Source organism: Rhinolophus sinicus, linkage group LG06 (assembly GCF_036562045.2).
Source record: "Rhinolophus sinicus isolate RSC01 linkage group LG06, ASM3656204v1, whole genome shotgun sequence".
Lineage (NCBI taxonomy): Eukaryota > Metazoa > Chordata > Mammalia > Chiroptera > Rhinolophidae > Rhinolophus > Rhinolophus sinicus.
This window is the reverse complement of record NC_133756.1, coordinates 139,680,715-139,694,101: the sequence shown is the minus strand read 5'-3', so window position 1 is coordinate 139,694,101 and position 13,387 is coordinate 139,680,715. Positions and strand designations below refer to the sequence as shown.

Genomic DNA, 13,387 nt, shown 5'->3' with positions numbered 1-13,387 from the left:
CATGAACTTATGGAATCCTCACAACCCTCCTATGCAGTGGGATTATTATTGTGATTGCTTGACAGATAAAGCAATTAAGGCACAATTGGCCTTGCTCAAGTCTGTCTAGCTAGGACAGGGAATCCTGGGATGTGAACCCAAGGTTATGTGTTCTTGAGAGCAAAAGATTTGAGATGCTGATGCTGTTCCTACTGGTAACTAGAGAGATTTTCCTTTATATGTAAACTAAGTGGGAAAGAAAGAAGGGATGGAGAAGGGAAGAAAATATCTGTGTTAAACATAGTCACACACACATTATCTCATGGAATTTTCAGAAACATTCTATTTGGTTATAGCATCTCCATTGATTAAGGCAGAAAGTGAAGCTCTGTCAGGTTCAGTGATTTTACCAAGACCCTAGAATCTGTAAGTGGTAAAGCCAGAGGCCCACATGTAAATACAGAGTCTGTGCTGCTTCAGTCTACTCTACCAGCCCTAAAAGCGATACACTCCTTCCAAAGTTAAAAGCGAAAGCTCTGCCCACAAGGAGCAGGAAGTGAAACGTGAGGATGTGTTCTGTGTACAGTGAACCGGGATGGTATTCACAGCCTGAGATTCTGGACACGTCCATGCAGTCAGGTCCAGGTGTCCAACTGAATGTGCCCAGTCTCCTTGAGAAATGAGCCCTGCGGCCAGCACATGTGGGCCCATGGCAGCTACAGTCATGCCAGGTAATGCCTTTTCTACCCAGGAACATCCTGGCTCAACCAGCCATCTCGATCTCTGATTAAGTTGAAGATGAAAAATTATGGCTTGAAGGTAGGTTAGCTCTAAACACCAAGAGATGCTGGTATTAGCCCGTGAAATCATTCCAGATTGCTCTACAAAATGGCATCATTGAAATGGGACTTTTGTTTCCAGGCCTTTAGTTTGGCACGTTTCATCTAGTCTGAAAATGCTGTGCCAAATGAGAGTTCATGCCACTGCTTCGACAGAGCTGCCACCTTTGGGGTCAGAGAATGCCAGGCCATTGTCTGTCTCAGCCAGAGCTTCTGGCCTAGCTTTCTTGCTAAACAAACCCTGGCCTTTGGAACCTTTCCTGTAGAGAGAGCTCTCCCCCACCTCCTTTTTATGCCTTCATGTAAATATGCTCAAGAAGTTTTTTCTCAGAGAGAGCAGAATTTTTTTTTTCACTTGTTCATGATTTCAAAATGTTCCATCAAATCTTCCCATAGACTTTCATATACAAAGAGCTTAAGTCATTCATTCAACAAATATTTATTGAATGTCGACTGCATGCCGGGCACTGTAGCTACCTTGGGCACTGCAGTACGCAAGACTGACAAGGTTTTCTCAAAGATCTTGAAATCCAGTGGGAGGAGACAGAAAATGACAAAGTACATACACATACAGACAAAATAATTACAGATTGTAAAAAATTCTAGGAGCGATATAAGCAAAGTTATGATACCAAATATCCTGCAGAGGTAACTTTTGATAGAAAGTGAGGAGAGACCTTACTGAAAGGGGGGACATTTGAACTGGGACCTGAAAAGTGAGACGGAGCAAAGAGCTGAAGGTATAAAATTACATGTAGAGAGAAGAACACGTGCAAAAGCCCTAAGGTGAACAAACAGTTTGGTGTTTTTGAGGAAGGGAAAAATCAGTAAATGTGCCAGCAGGGTGGTGAGTGAAGGAAAAGATGGTGTGAGATAATGTTAAAAAGGTAGAGAGAATCCATATAGGGTGGGCAGGGGGGCTGTAGGCCATGGTGTACATTCTTTCATTTGATCCTCCCACAAACCTATCAATTATGAATGTGTTTCTAGCAATGAAGAAATTGAGGCTCGGGGAATTTAACCAACTCAACACTGGCTTTCCTCCAAAGACAAAGAAGGCCTGGCCTTGCAGAGCAACTATAAACCTAGAAAATGGGAAATTCTTCAAATGGAATTTTTGTTCACAGGTCCTTGGATAGACAGGGCCCAAAACATCCCCAAATCTATTGAAAAGTAAGAATTTTTGCAAATTCTTTCAAGAGATCCACCTTTAAAACTGAACTGGGGATGAAATTGTGTGACTACTTCTATCTAAAGCTGATAACTGAAAACAGGTTCAGGGACAGGCAGACAAGGTCCTCTCGACCACCTCGGTGCTGATGACTTTTAAAATCTGTGCTCAGCCCCAGTATCCCACCCAGTTCCACTTCTATGTCTCCTACTGCCTTACACAGTGGTTTTAACACCTTTTTGTTAGCTGCATCCTTTGACACACTCAAAACATACATAAAGGATTAAAAGTTCCATGATCATTTCAAAATATGTTTTGTAAAAATGAAAATAAATCAGTAAGTAAATAAATAAGTAAATACATAAATACACTCAATGGCAGCACCACTCACCGAGTTCCCTTAAGCTCTCTGTCACTGTACGAGTAGCAATGTTTACTGTCCTGACCTTTCTTGTTTCAGTTAGCTGAAGGAGCTGAACTAAGAATACAATAAAGTCAGTTTTATTTTTTTTTATTTTCACTTCTGCCCTCAGACCATTCTACCAGATTTTTTTTTCTCTCTCCACTTAGGCCAATTTTATAGATTTTTCTGGCCATATCTAGATAATAATAGAACAGTGTCACTTTCAAATATTAAAAATCAATCAAAAACAACATCCAATCTCTCATCCAATTTTAGGTTCCTCTCTTCCCTAATATGTCATGGCTCAGGAATTCGACAGATTAGCCATGGGAAAAGGAACATGGCCAACTTCTTCATTATCCCAATATCCCATTTCCCATCTTCTCCTCTCCTCTCCTCATTATGTTCCTGTGGGAGCAACAAAGTGAGAGAGAGTTATGTTGACTGACTGATTTCATGGCTCAACCCATGAAATTTTGCCTACACATTTCCTCCTCCCAGCAAAAAGGCCAACGCAGGTGAGAAAGGCCCAGCATTTTCTCACCTGTGTGGAGAAGAGGTGCATGCTAGATCCTGGGATGTCTCTAAAAGAGTTCAGATTCTCAAGATCAACTTACAGAGAAAGGACATAGATTTAATGTAGACTAAATAATAAATTACATCACAGTAATAACAATCCCTGTATCATATTTACTGCCTTATAATTTTCATCTACAGAGCCAGTTTCATCTTTCTGACCATGACATCTTTGTGAGGGAAATCAAGGCAGAGAAAAGAAGTGACTTGTTTCATGGCTCCAGGTGAAGTGAGCCTTTCAGCAGAGCTTATAAAACTTAGTCTCTCTCAAGCTTTGGCTTTAGAGTCTTCCTAACCATGAGCTGTCTTCATTTAAGACTTCTCAATGCTGTCTGTGATGATTTTGCTCAGTTATAAATTTTCCGTCATGCCTCATTCAACCATTATACATAACTGGTTAATATTGTTCTGTCACATTAAACTGCCTAAAGTTTATATTTAATGATACTCCAAAGCAGGGACACATGTGTTATACTACAGCTTAGGTAGCTAACTGTACAGACTTATGAAGATTATGCTTTCTTACACTTAGATAGTATTCCATGATTTACAAAACAGTGTCACACACGCATTATCTTGTTGACTGCCCAACAAGGCAGATACAGTGAGGCAAAAAGCTAGAAAAATATTCCAGAAATTCACATTGTTTGTTGATTTGTATAGATGAATGATGGTTTCTGAATTCATAGCTTTACACAGAATTCCATTAGGTGTTACAAGTAAAGCAGATCCTGCTGCTATTCTCCGTAAGGATAAATTAATGAAGTCCATTCCACTTTCCAGACTGGCTAAACTTCTCAAATTCACATAGGATATGAGAGAGTCAGCAATCTTTGTTAATTAAATTTGCTTGGTAACCAATGATCTAGTGTGAGTATATTTTAATAGTTAAGGTAGGAAATGTTTGTGTGGGAGTTTATAATTACCACCTCTCGAAATAAAAAATTTAAGTGAAATATATTTCCCTAAATAGAGCGTAATCTTCTTGGGGACAGTGTCCAGACAGTCAGGGATACCTGTTGATTGGCTGACAGCATCACTTTGGGTTCCATCTTTATGCCTTTTCACAATGTGCTAACTGCCGTACAAACTGAATTCACCATTTTGGGTCAGTTGATGGATAATAAAAAAGTATAAAGGCAAAAACCAGTAGAAAAAAAGAAGGAGTATGTTTCCACTTAGCTCGTATTCAAATTTTTAAATCCAAAGTTATTTTCTTACTAGCTGGATTTTACCATGAAAAGAACAATTATTTCAGCACATTTATATTGATGCAGCGTTTAATATGCTTTAGTTGCAGAGTATGTGTGGCCTTTTAGTTTGTTAATGCAAGATGTAATTTTGTAATAAAAAATTTTATTTATTAAAAGCCATACGCAAATTCTGAAATAGTTATTGTACCCTCTTTGCTCTTCCTTTTTTCTCATTTATTTCAAATGCCTCTGAAATTGTTCTTGTGGACCATCATCCATAAGGTAACAACAAGAATTTGTGCCGCAATTTGTGAACAAGTCCATGGATTAGGTTATGGTGATCACCTCTATTTTGGATACAGGCATTGTTTCCTATTTATCTACAACCCGTGGAGCGTATAGCACACAGTAGGTATATAATAAACACTTGAAAGATGAGTACATATGGAACCAGTGGAAAGGGAAAACTAGAGCTTGTATCAATAGCTTGACTAACATTAGTGGCCATCTCCATCACAACAACAGTAACATTTCTAACAGCAAGAGAGCAACTCTGCAAGATGTACCCAAAACAAAGCATTGTGCCCAAACTCCCACCATTTATGCAACAACTTCAGTGCTATTCTATACACCTTACGTCATCTTTACCATTTGTAATCTTATTTAATGTTTCTATTAACAATTTTTTTCCTTTAAAAATATTAACAAAGGAAGAAAAACCAATTCTGATATAAATCAGAAGAGTGGATGCCTCCAGGGGGTAGACACTGACTGGAATCTTCTAGGGAAACGAAAATTTTCTGTATCTCAATGTGGTATACATATATATATATTTGTATATATATTTGTATATATAACATATATATTTGTTAAAATTCATTGAATTGTATGCTTAAGAACTGTGCTGATTAAAGTAATTTTTTTTCCTCCATTAAAAATATTTTTACAGAAAAATAGATCAGTAACTTTAAATGCATTCACAATTAAAGCAAAGTAGTGTTATTAAATTCCAGATAAATGTACAATTCTGTAATACATTATCTGTATCTCACGTTGTGTGTTCACCACCCAGAGTCAGTTCTCTTTCCATCACCATATATTAGACCCCATTTACCCTCTTCTAGAGCCTCACTACCCTATCCCCCCTTACCCTCTGGCAACCCCTAAACTATTGTCTATGTCTATGAGTTTTTGTTTTTTTTCAGTTGTTTGTCTTGTTCTTTTGTTGTTTTCGGTTTATATCCCACATATAAGTGAAATCATGTGGTTCTCGACTTTTTCTGTCTGACTTATTTTACTTAGCTTTATAATCTCACCCAACCCTAGATAGTTAACAAAGTCTTTCTGTTGAATATTGTTGCAATTGCCCCAGGAAAACCTATTGTGTAATGTGTACCTAAGGAGCACCTGAAAGGACAGATTGCTAGGAACTCATGGAGCTTACAGAACAGGCTGTAGGACTGTTTCATACCTTCTCCCTAATAAACATCTTTATGTGAGACGGAAAACAAAATTCCAGTTAGACACTATTTCTTGTGAAAGACTCCATACCTAAAGCCTGCTTTCTCTTTTTAAAACAAAGACTATTAAGTGCTAAAAAAATAATATAAAGAATACTAGTAGTTACGTCTCTTTCTCTCCCCCACCCCCTTGTCCCTTTCCTTTCTCTAAAAAAATATTTATCATCATCCTTCCTTCCATAGTCAAATAGGCACGAGTCAGGCCTGACAAAGGATGCGGCAGGGCCATGCAGGAAGCCAACCTCAGCACAGGGCAGATCCATTTGCAAAGAGGGTGGTGGCCCAGCAATTCAGAAGATTGGCTACATCCAGGGAGCTAGAGTAAATAAGTAAATATACCAAAACCAATAAGCGTCAGGTTTCTCACTGCTGGAAAGGGAGTTATTGATATGGAAAAAGATAAAGCTAGAATAAACCCAGCTGGCACTGGATAGAATTACATGTACCAGGGTGAGCTAATAGTTTTCCTTATAGATAGATAGAGAAATAAATATAGATGTAAATGTGTGTGTAGTTCCTAGCTATCTGCTGGCAGGGCCCAGGAGCAGTGACATCCCAGTAGTAATGAACACCGACTGCTCATCTCTTGGTTTCAAATGTTAAAATGCACCAATGCTCTGAAGAAATGACTGAATCCAGGGCTGGGGCTGGGAAAGAACATTATGAGCCTGGAACCTCACTGGTAACAGAAAGTAAGAAAATGCTCAAAGACGGTTGAGGGATTAGCAAAAGAACACTGAATAAGCTTGAGGGGATTCCAACTGGCCAAATAAAGGACAACTGGAGCATTAAAACAAATGATATAATAACAAATTGTAACTCATTGAATAAAGTAGTACTCCACTGATATAAATAAATGACTAAATAGACAGGGAGAAGAGAAATTTCCTCCTAATAATAGAAGGCCACCAATTAAATGTAGAAGGAATAATGGTTATAGAAAAACACTATTTGGCAATCAGCATAGTAATAATTAATCCAGGTAAGAAATCTCAATGAATACTAAAACCAGTAGGTGAAAGTGAGGTAAGGGATGACATTTTTACATAGTTTCAAAGTGCTTTCCTATAAAATATTTGTAATTACAAAGGGAACAAAAAAATAGAGAAACCTGGTGGACACCTTGTTGATCAAGTGATCAAAATGACCAAAACTAGTAATGGGACAAACAGCCATGTGCACCCGATATGGTTTAATGAAAAGAATATAGTGGGATAGTCTGACCAAATATACATAACCTAGGTATAATCATGAGGAAACATTAGACAAATCCAAATTGAAAGATATTCTAAAAAACAACTGACCTATTTTCAAAAATGCCAATATCATGAAAGCTAAGAGAAGTATGGATGCAAGAAGAGGACACTGCATTCTGCTTCAAGATGTCAGGGAAGGCTTACTAAAGGAGACAACTGACATGTAGTCTTCTTGTAAAATGAACAAGCTGTCTTATAAACTAGAGAAGAAGTCATTTTAGGCAAAGGAGATGGCATTTCAAAGGTGTAAAGTCCTGAATACTGTAGTGAGTTGAGTGTACCTGGAACACAGGGAGATGGTAGATGCAATCAGGGAGATGAGGTGGGGCCAAATTAAGAAGGGCCATTTCCTCGGCCTTCTTTTTCAGTGTGACATTTCCTCGGTCTTCTTTTTCATTTCCTCGGCCTTCTTTTTTCAGTTTGAGAAACTGAAAAAGGTACGTGAGTTGATGTATCAGTTTATGCCCTGTGAGAAACAGATGTCAAGACAGGATTAAATACACAGGAAGTTTATTAAGAGAAAAGCCTGCATGAAAGAAAATAAGGGGTAAGCTGAGGAAGTCTGGAAGAGCCATCAGATTGTAAGTCTGACGTTGAGTAAAAGCAACAGGTAGGAAGCCTAGAGAGAAGGTTCAGCAAAGCCATCTTTGAGTCTTGAGCCCAACTTGACTGTCAAAGTCTTCCTGTGTCTCAGAAAAGGGTCCTCATGAGTACTCGCACCTCACTCAATTACTGGTGGGAAGCAACCCATGATCGGCATGGTCTTGGTGCAAACGCAGTGATGAATTGAGTGCAGCAGCTTGGACCCTTAGTCAGTTATGCTCCCTGCAGTAGGAGGCAGCATTCTCACGACCATCACATTTGAGTTTTGGATGATGAAAAGGATTTAATTGGCATAAGAAATGAGGGATGTCAGGGACAAGTGTGAAGGAGCTTGAAGTTCTTTTATAAGTATCAATCAATCGTCTCTTGGTTACCGAAGAGTCAGGCATTTCTGAACTGAGTTGTGAGCACATGTATCAATCAGCAGTTAATAAACATGGACACTTAAGCCTGGAGAACCTACCAACTTGATTTGGCGCTTTTTTTTTTTTCAATTAAAGTTTATTGGGGTGACAATTGTTAGTAAAGTTACATAGGTTTCAGGTGTACAATTCTGTATTACATCATCTATAAATCCCATTGTGTGTTCACCATCCAGAGTCAGTTCTCCTTCCATCACCATATGTTTGATCCCTTTTACCCTCATCCACCACCTCCTCCCTCCTTACCCTCTGGTAACCACTAAACTGTTGTCTATGTTTATGAGTTTTCGTTTCTTCATTTGTTTGTCTTATTCTTTTGTTGTTTTCAGTTTTATATCCCATATATCAGTGAAATCATATGGTTCTCGACTTTTCCTGACTTACTTCACTTAGCATAACAATCTCAAGATCCACCCATGTTATCACAAATGGCAGTATTTCATCTTTCCTTATGGCAGAATAGTATTCCATTGTGTATATATACCACATCTTCTTTATCCAATCATTTACATGGAAACAACCAAAGTGTCCTTCAATAGATGATTGCTTTGGCTTCTTAATGTGGTTAAGTCTTCTGTTTCTTGTCTTAGGTTCATCTGTGGAGGCTAAATTAAATGTCACATAACTGTGTTTTCTCTGGAAGTACATTGATCCATCATGGCAACACAAGTATTTCACATTAAAAAGTTAGTAATTATATATGCCTTTCACTAATAAAATAGGGAAACACATTTTACTTACATTTGAGAAATACAGGTTTTTTTAAACGCTAGGTTGATGTTGTGGTGAAAAGCTGGTAATGACGGAGCAAAATAACAGCAAAAGGAATCCTCGATTGTGAAAAGGTTGGGAACAACTGAAATCACCTGATCCAGTTGAGGTCCTGTTGAGTTCAAAAGACTATATATGAATCCATAACACGATTTCAAGTCGCTTTAGCCTACTCTTAATTGCAAATTTCCTAAACCCTATTAAAGAAAGGAAATGGTCTTTCTCATTTTTATCAGGTTTGGAGTCCCCCTGCATTCTTTACCAAGTGCCTGGAAAGTTCTCCAAATTGCCTAAGTACCAACTAGGAAATATGACTCACTGCAGTTTTTAAGTGAGTAATGCAATTAACACTGTAATATTGTAGCCACCATTAAAAAAATTCTTATTAACATTTATTAACTGCTACCATGGAGGTTTTTTAAATCTGAGAAAAGATTCAAGATGCCTATAAATAGTTTTTAACAAACTTAACAATGTGCCCTTTCCTCCAAGAATGATGCTCTATTCCAAATGATGCCATTTAAAAACATAACAGAGCACTTCACTGGGTAAAAAACAATGGTGTCTGAAAGAATTTGGGGGAAGTTTTTTCATAAACGGCAAGAAAATTGTTATGTCAAAAATGAAATGCATACAAGAAACAACTTCACTGAGGAATTATGCTAAAATGCCTCTGTAAAATAACTGCTTTATATGAGCTATAGCTTTGGCATTTAGTCTTCAAGACTCTTCAGGTAAATGCTGTACAATTCCTAAATAAGACAGCAATATTTTCTGTGTGATGATGTGATGAGAAAGAAAGAATCCTCCCTCCTTTTAAAAAAGTAATCATTTGCTCATGTACCTTTCATTGTAATTGTTATTCCTGGTTTCATATATGCTGTGGTTACTTGTTCCTGCTCAGGAATGCATAGATTCACCCAGAATACACACTCATCTTTTAATGCTGATCTGAAGGGTCACACTGGTTTAGTCAACCTTAAGCAATTTTTAGAGATGTTAGTATGAATTTGCATGATTTTGGATGTGGGTACAAGAACCTGTTTTGGTTATTTTACATTTAAGGTTCTTTTGTAGCTGCACCAAAACCACTGGCCCATTTAGAGAAGAGGAATGAAAAGATGCAGCTTCTTTGTGGTCAGGGTCACTGCACTGCATGACCTCAGGGGACACAGCTTGCCTCATCTTCCATGTGCAGTGCAATGCAATAGAAGATAAGAAACTATTTATTCATTTATTCCCAAGGAAGAGTTATTATGAGGAAAAGGATTTTTTAAAGGTGAAAAAAACATGTCTGCTATAACAAAGCCAGATATACAGAAAGACTGGAATTTATTCTGGGTTTAAAACTGTGCTGTTCAATATGGTAGCCACTAGATACTTGTAGCTATCGAGTTCTTGAAATGTTGCTTGTCCAAATTGAGATGTACTGTAAGTGGAAAACACATACCACATTTCAAAGACTTAGTACAAAAAAAGGAATGTCAAACATCTTGTTATTTTTTATACTGATTACATGTTGAAATACATTAGATATATTAGTTTAAATAGATTATACTATTAACATTAATTTCACTTGTTTCATTTTACCTTTCTTAATATGGCTTCTCAAAATTTAAAATTCCAATGTATGGAATGGTGGCTTGCGTCATATTTCTATTGGACAACACTAGTCTCAAATATTTGATCTACTCAGGTCCTCAGAAATCATTTCCTCTCTTCTATTCTTTGTGCCTGGCACGAAACTTCTACAGGGACTTAGATTAGCTTTGTTGGGACACAGATGAGCTGATACTAAAATCGGGATCAGCTAAAACAGTGTATGGAGCTTGAAGCATCCAGGAATAAAGGAACCGCATGAGGTCAAAAGGTAGAAATTGTCACCCTTTATCCTTTGACATACCACAGGATCCAATTTGGGAACTGTGGCTTGAATTGAGATGTTTCTCTACTGCAAAAGTCATTGAACTGGAACCCATGATCGACATGAGGGGGTTTTATAAACACTTTGATATCAAACAAAATTACTGTGTAGGTGCCTTTTACTTTACAGAGACTCCCACTTTAATTAAGATTCCCAAAGGAGACCATGGTTTCACAAATCCTAAGAATTGTAATTCTAGGATGAAATGCATCATTCAGATAGGCTATTTCACAAGTACCGTAGGTGGTCATCCATGCCTGCGAATATCAGTCTTCATGTAAACATGTGCATATACACATCGTGGAAATCAAAGAACATTGAGCTCAGGGAACAGGAATTAACACCAAGTGTAAGACTGGAAGACTCTCACTGGCATTACAAAGGCCCCCTGTTGTTGATTATGTCCCAGGAAATTAAGTGATTGATGATTCAGCACAAAATTCCTGTAGTTCTCACACTACAAGTAGAAGTCATAAACCCAGTTCTGCCTGGAAGAAGAAAACTTCATTCATTTATTCATTCATTTGTGCTCTCATAGTATTTTAACCTCTATTATAGAACTTAACCTATCATATTCTAACTTTTCAGAATTTACGTATCTGTCTCAGTTTATATTATAATGTAGCTCTAAGAACAAGGGGCACACTTAGGGTGATTACTGATATATGAGGATTTCCTATCATTCTATCTCTTGTTTTCTGGTAGGATGATAGATGAGGGTAAAGGGGGTCAAATATATGGTAATGGAAGGAGAACTGACTCTGGGTGGTGAACACACAATATGATATATAGATGATGTATTACAGAATTGTACACTTGAAACCTATGCAACTTTATTAACCATTGTCACCCCAATAAACTTTAATTAAAAAAAAAACAAAAAAACAAGGAGCACACCTTTCCTTTTTACTCTTTTACCCCCAGTGCCTAGCAAAGAGACACTCAATGATGATGTTGAGTAAATGAATTCATGGTTACCTGATTTTTACACATCTCACAATAAATGATAATCTATTGAGCCGATATAGTTTTAAAGATTCAAATTTAAAGGAGGTCTAAATAAAAGGCTAGAACTGTGTTTGTTTTCACCAAATTGACCAGATTGAGCATGTGACTTTGTCCAATGTTCACAAACTGAACTAACCTGCAGGAAGACTGCACAGACTGTACCTGCTCTCCTCCCAGGCTCACCCAGTGCTGGTTCATTGACCACAGTTCGTTTGCAAGTGAAGGAAACAAACTTCTACATTAGAGAAATATAAGCGGTCTTAGATCTGGGAGTCATCAGGAAATGTTTGATACTTTAAAGAACTGACTGAAAGTTAAACAGGTTAATGTGATATTTCAAAGGGATTTTGAAATTCAATAGGTTTCCTCTAAAGGCTGATGTTTATTCTCTAGATGTAAGGCAAATGTTGAATTTCTTCAAAGGACCAATAATAGATTCTAAAATAACTAGATAGGTTCAACATTCACCATAGGTTTTTTTTTTGTTTTTTTTTTTCCCTTCTCCCTGACCCTCCCCCACCCCATGAACAATATATATCTGCACTTAATAGGAAATGGGGAAACCATCTGGCTGGCTCTTAAACAGGGTTTTCTTCATCATCAAAGGGGTTTCTGCGTGAAAACAATAATTTTATGGATTCAGAAGTAGGAATGGTGCCATTAAAAAAAGGAAAGCAGAATCATAAAGAATATATCTAAATCCAGGAAGAGGATATAATTCTTTTTTTGTTACCCTATCAGCACTGGGAAGGAATGTAAGATGTTTGTCATCATTTAAGTGAGTTCTGAGAGTCGAATAGTCTCTTTCAGATGTATATTTTCAAGTCTGGATAGAAAGACTAATGACAAAGATATGTCACAACTACTTAGATAAGATTGAGGAGCATATGTTATTGCTTAGAAACTAGAATGTGAATTGTATCACTGTGCATGTAAAACCATTTTGTGAAGGGTTATTAAGATCATGAAAATCACATTTAGATGAATCAGTAGACAAGAAAAGTTCCTTTGAGTACTCAAAGGAATTATTAAACATTCAGATTGAAAGAATTCTTAAAAGCCACCTATTTCAAACCTGTATTGGTTTAGTTGTAAATAACAAAAATCCAACCTGAAGTGATTTCATTTCAAAAACCAAGAAGAAGACAAGGGAGCAGGAAGAGGGAAGGACTTTAGCAATTTAGAGTCCAACAGTTGCACAACCATATCATGGAAATGGCATGGGTACACCAGCTGAGCTTCCAGAACAACTGGGAGCAGGAATGTGAATGCTTCCAGGAGTAGCTCTCAACTCCAGTTTTTTTTCATTTTCTCTCTCCAAGTTAGAGTCACTCGTGTTCACATAGTGGGAATGTATGTTCCTAAGAGTTCTTATGTTTTAATGTTTTTCAGATATCGAAGAGGGATCAAGAGATTTCACATTACAAAAAAAGAAGAAGAAGAAGAAGAAAGAAAAGGAATGCATTGGCTTAGATTGGATCAGTCACCTGTAGTCAGGAATAGCCTAAGTTGTATCAGAGTTCTCCCCTGGACCAATCAACTGGGACAAGAGTAGAGCAAAAAGTTTAGAGAGGGGAGGCATTTATGAATAACACAGCAGATTGTGAAGTGGCCATGTAGGTGGGAATCAGCTCTGGGAGAGCATTGGGCATGGAATGGCCAATAAAAACTCCATTGTTTTGCAGGTAAGTAAGCAAAAAGATGAGTTGGTTTGTTTTAGCT

The 13,387-nt window shown here is 37.5% G+C and overlaps 1 protein-coding gene across 1 annotated transcript in view; it reads right to left on the bottom strand.

Annotated features, from left to right (window-relative positions):
• Positions 1-7,071: 7,071 nt before the first annotated feature.
• METTL15 (methyltransferase 15, mitochondrial 12S rRNA N4-cytidine) overlaps positions 7,072-13,387 on the bottom strand; it is a 180,859-nt gene continuing 174,543 nt past the window's right edge. The window contains exon 7 of the mRNA XM_074336157.1: positions 7,072-7,403. Within this exon, the coding sequence (XP_074192258.1) occupies positions 7,150-7,403 (254 nt within the window). The 3' untranslated portion in view covers positions 7,072-7,149. The remainder of the gene's footprint in view (positions 7,404-13,387) is intronic.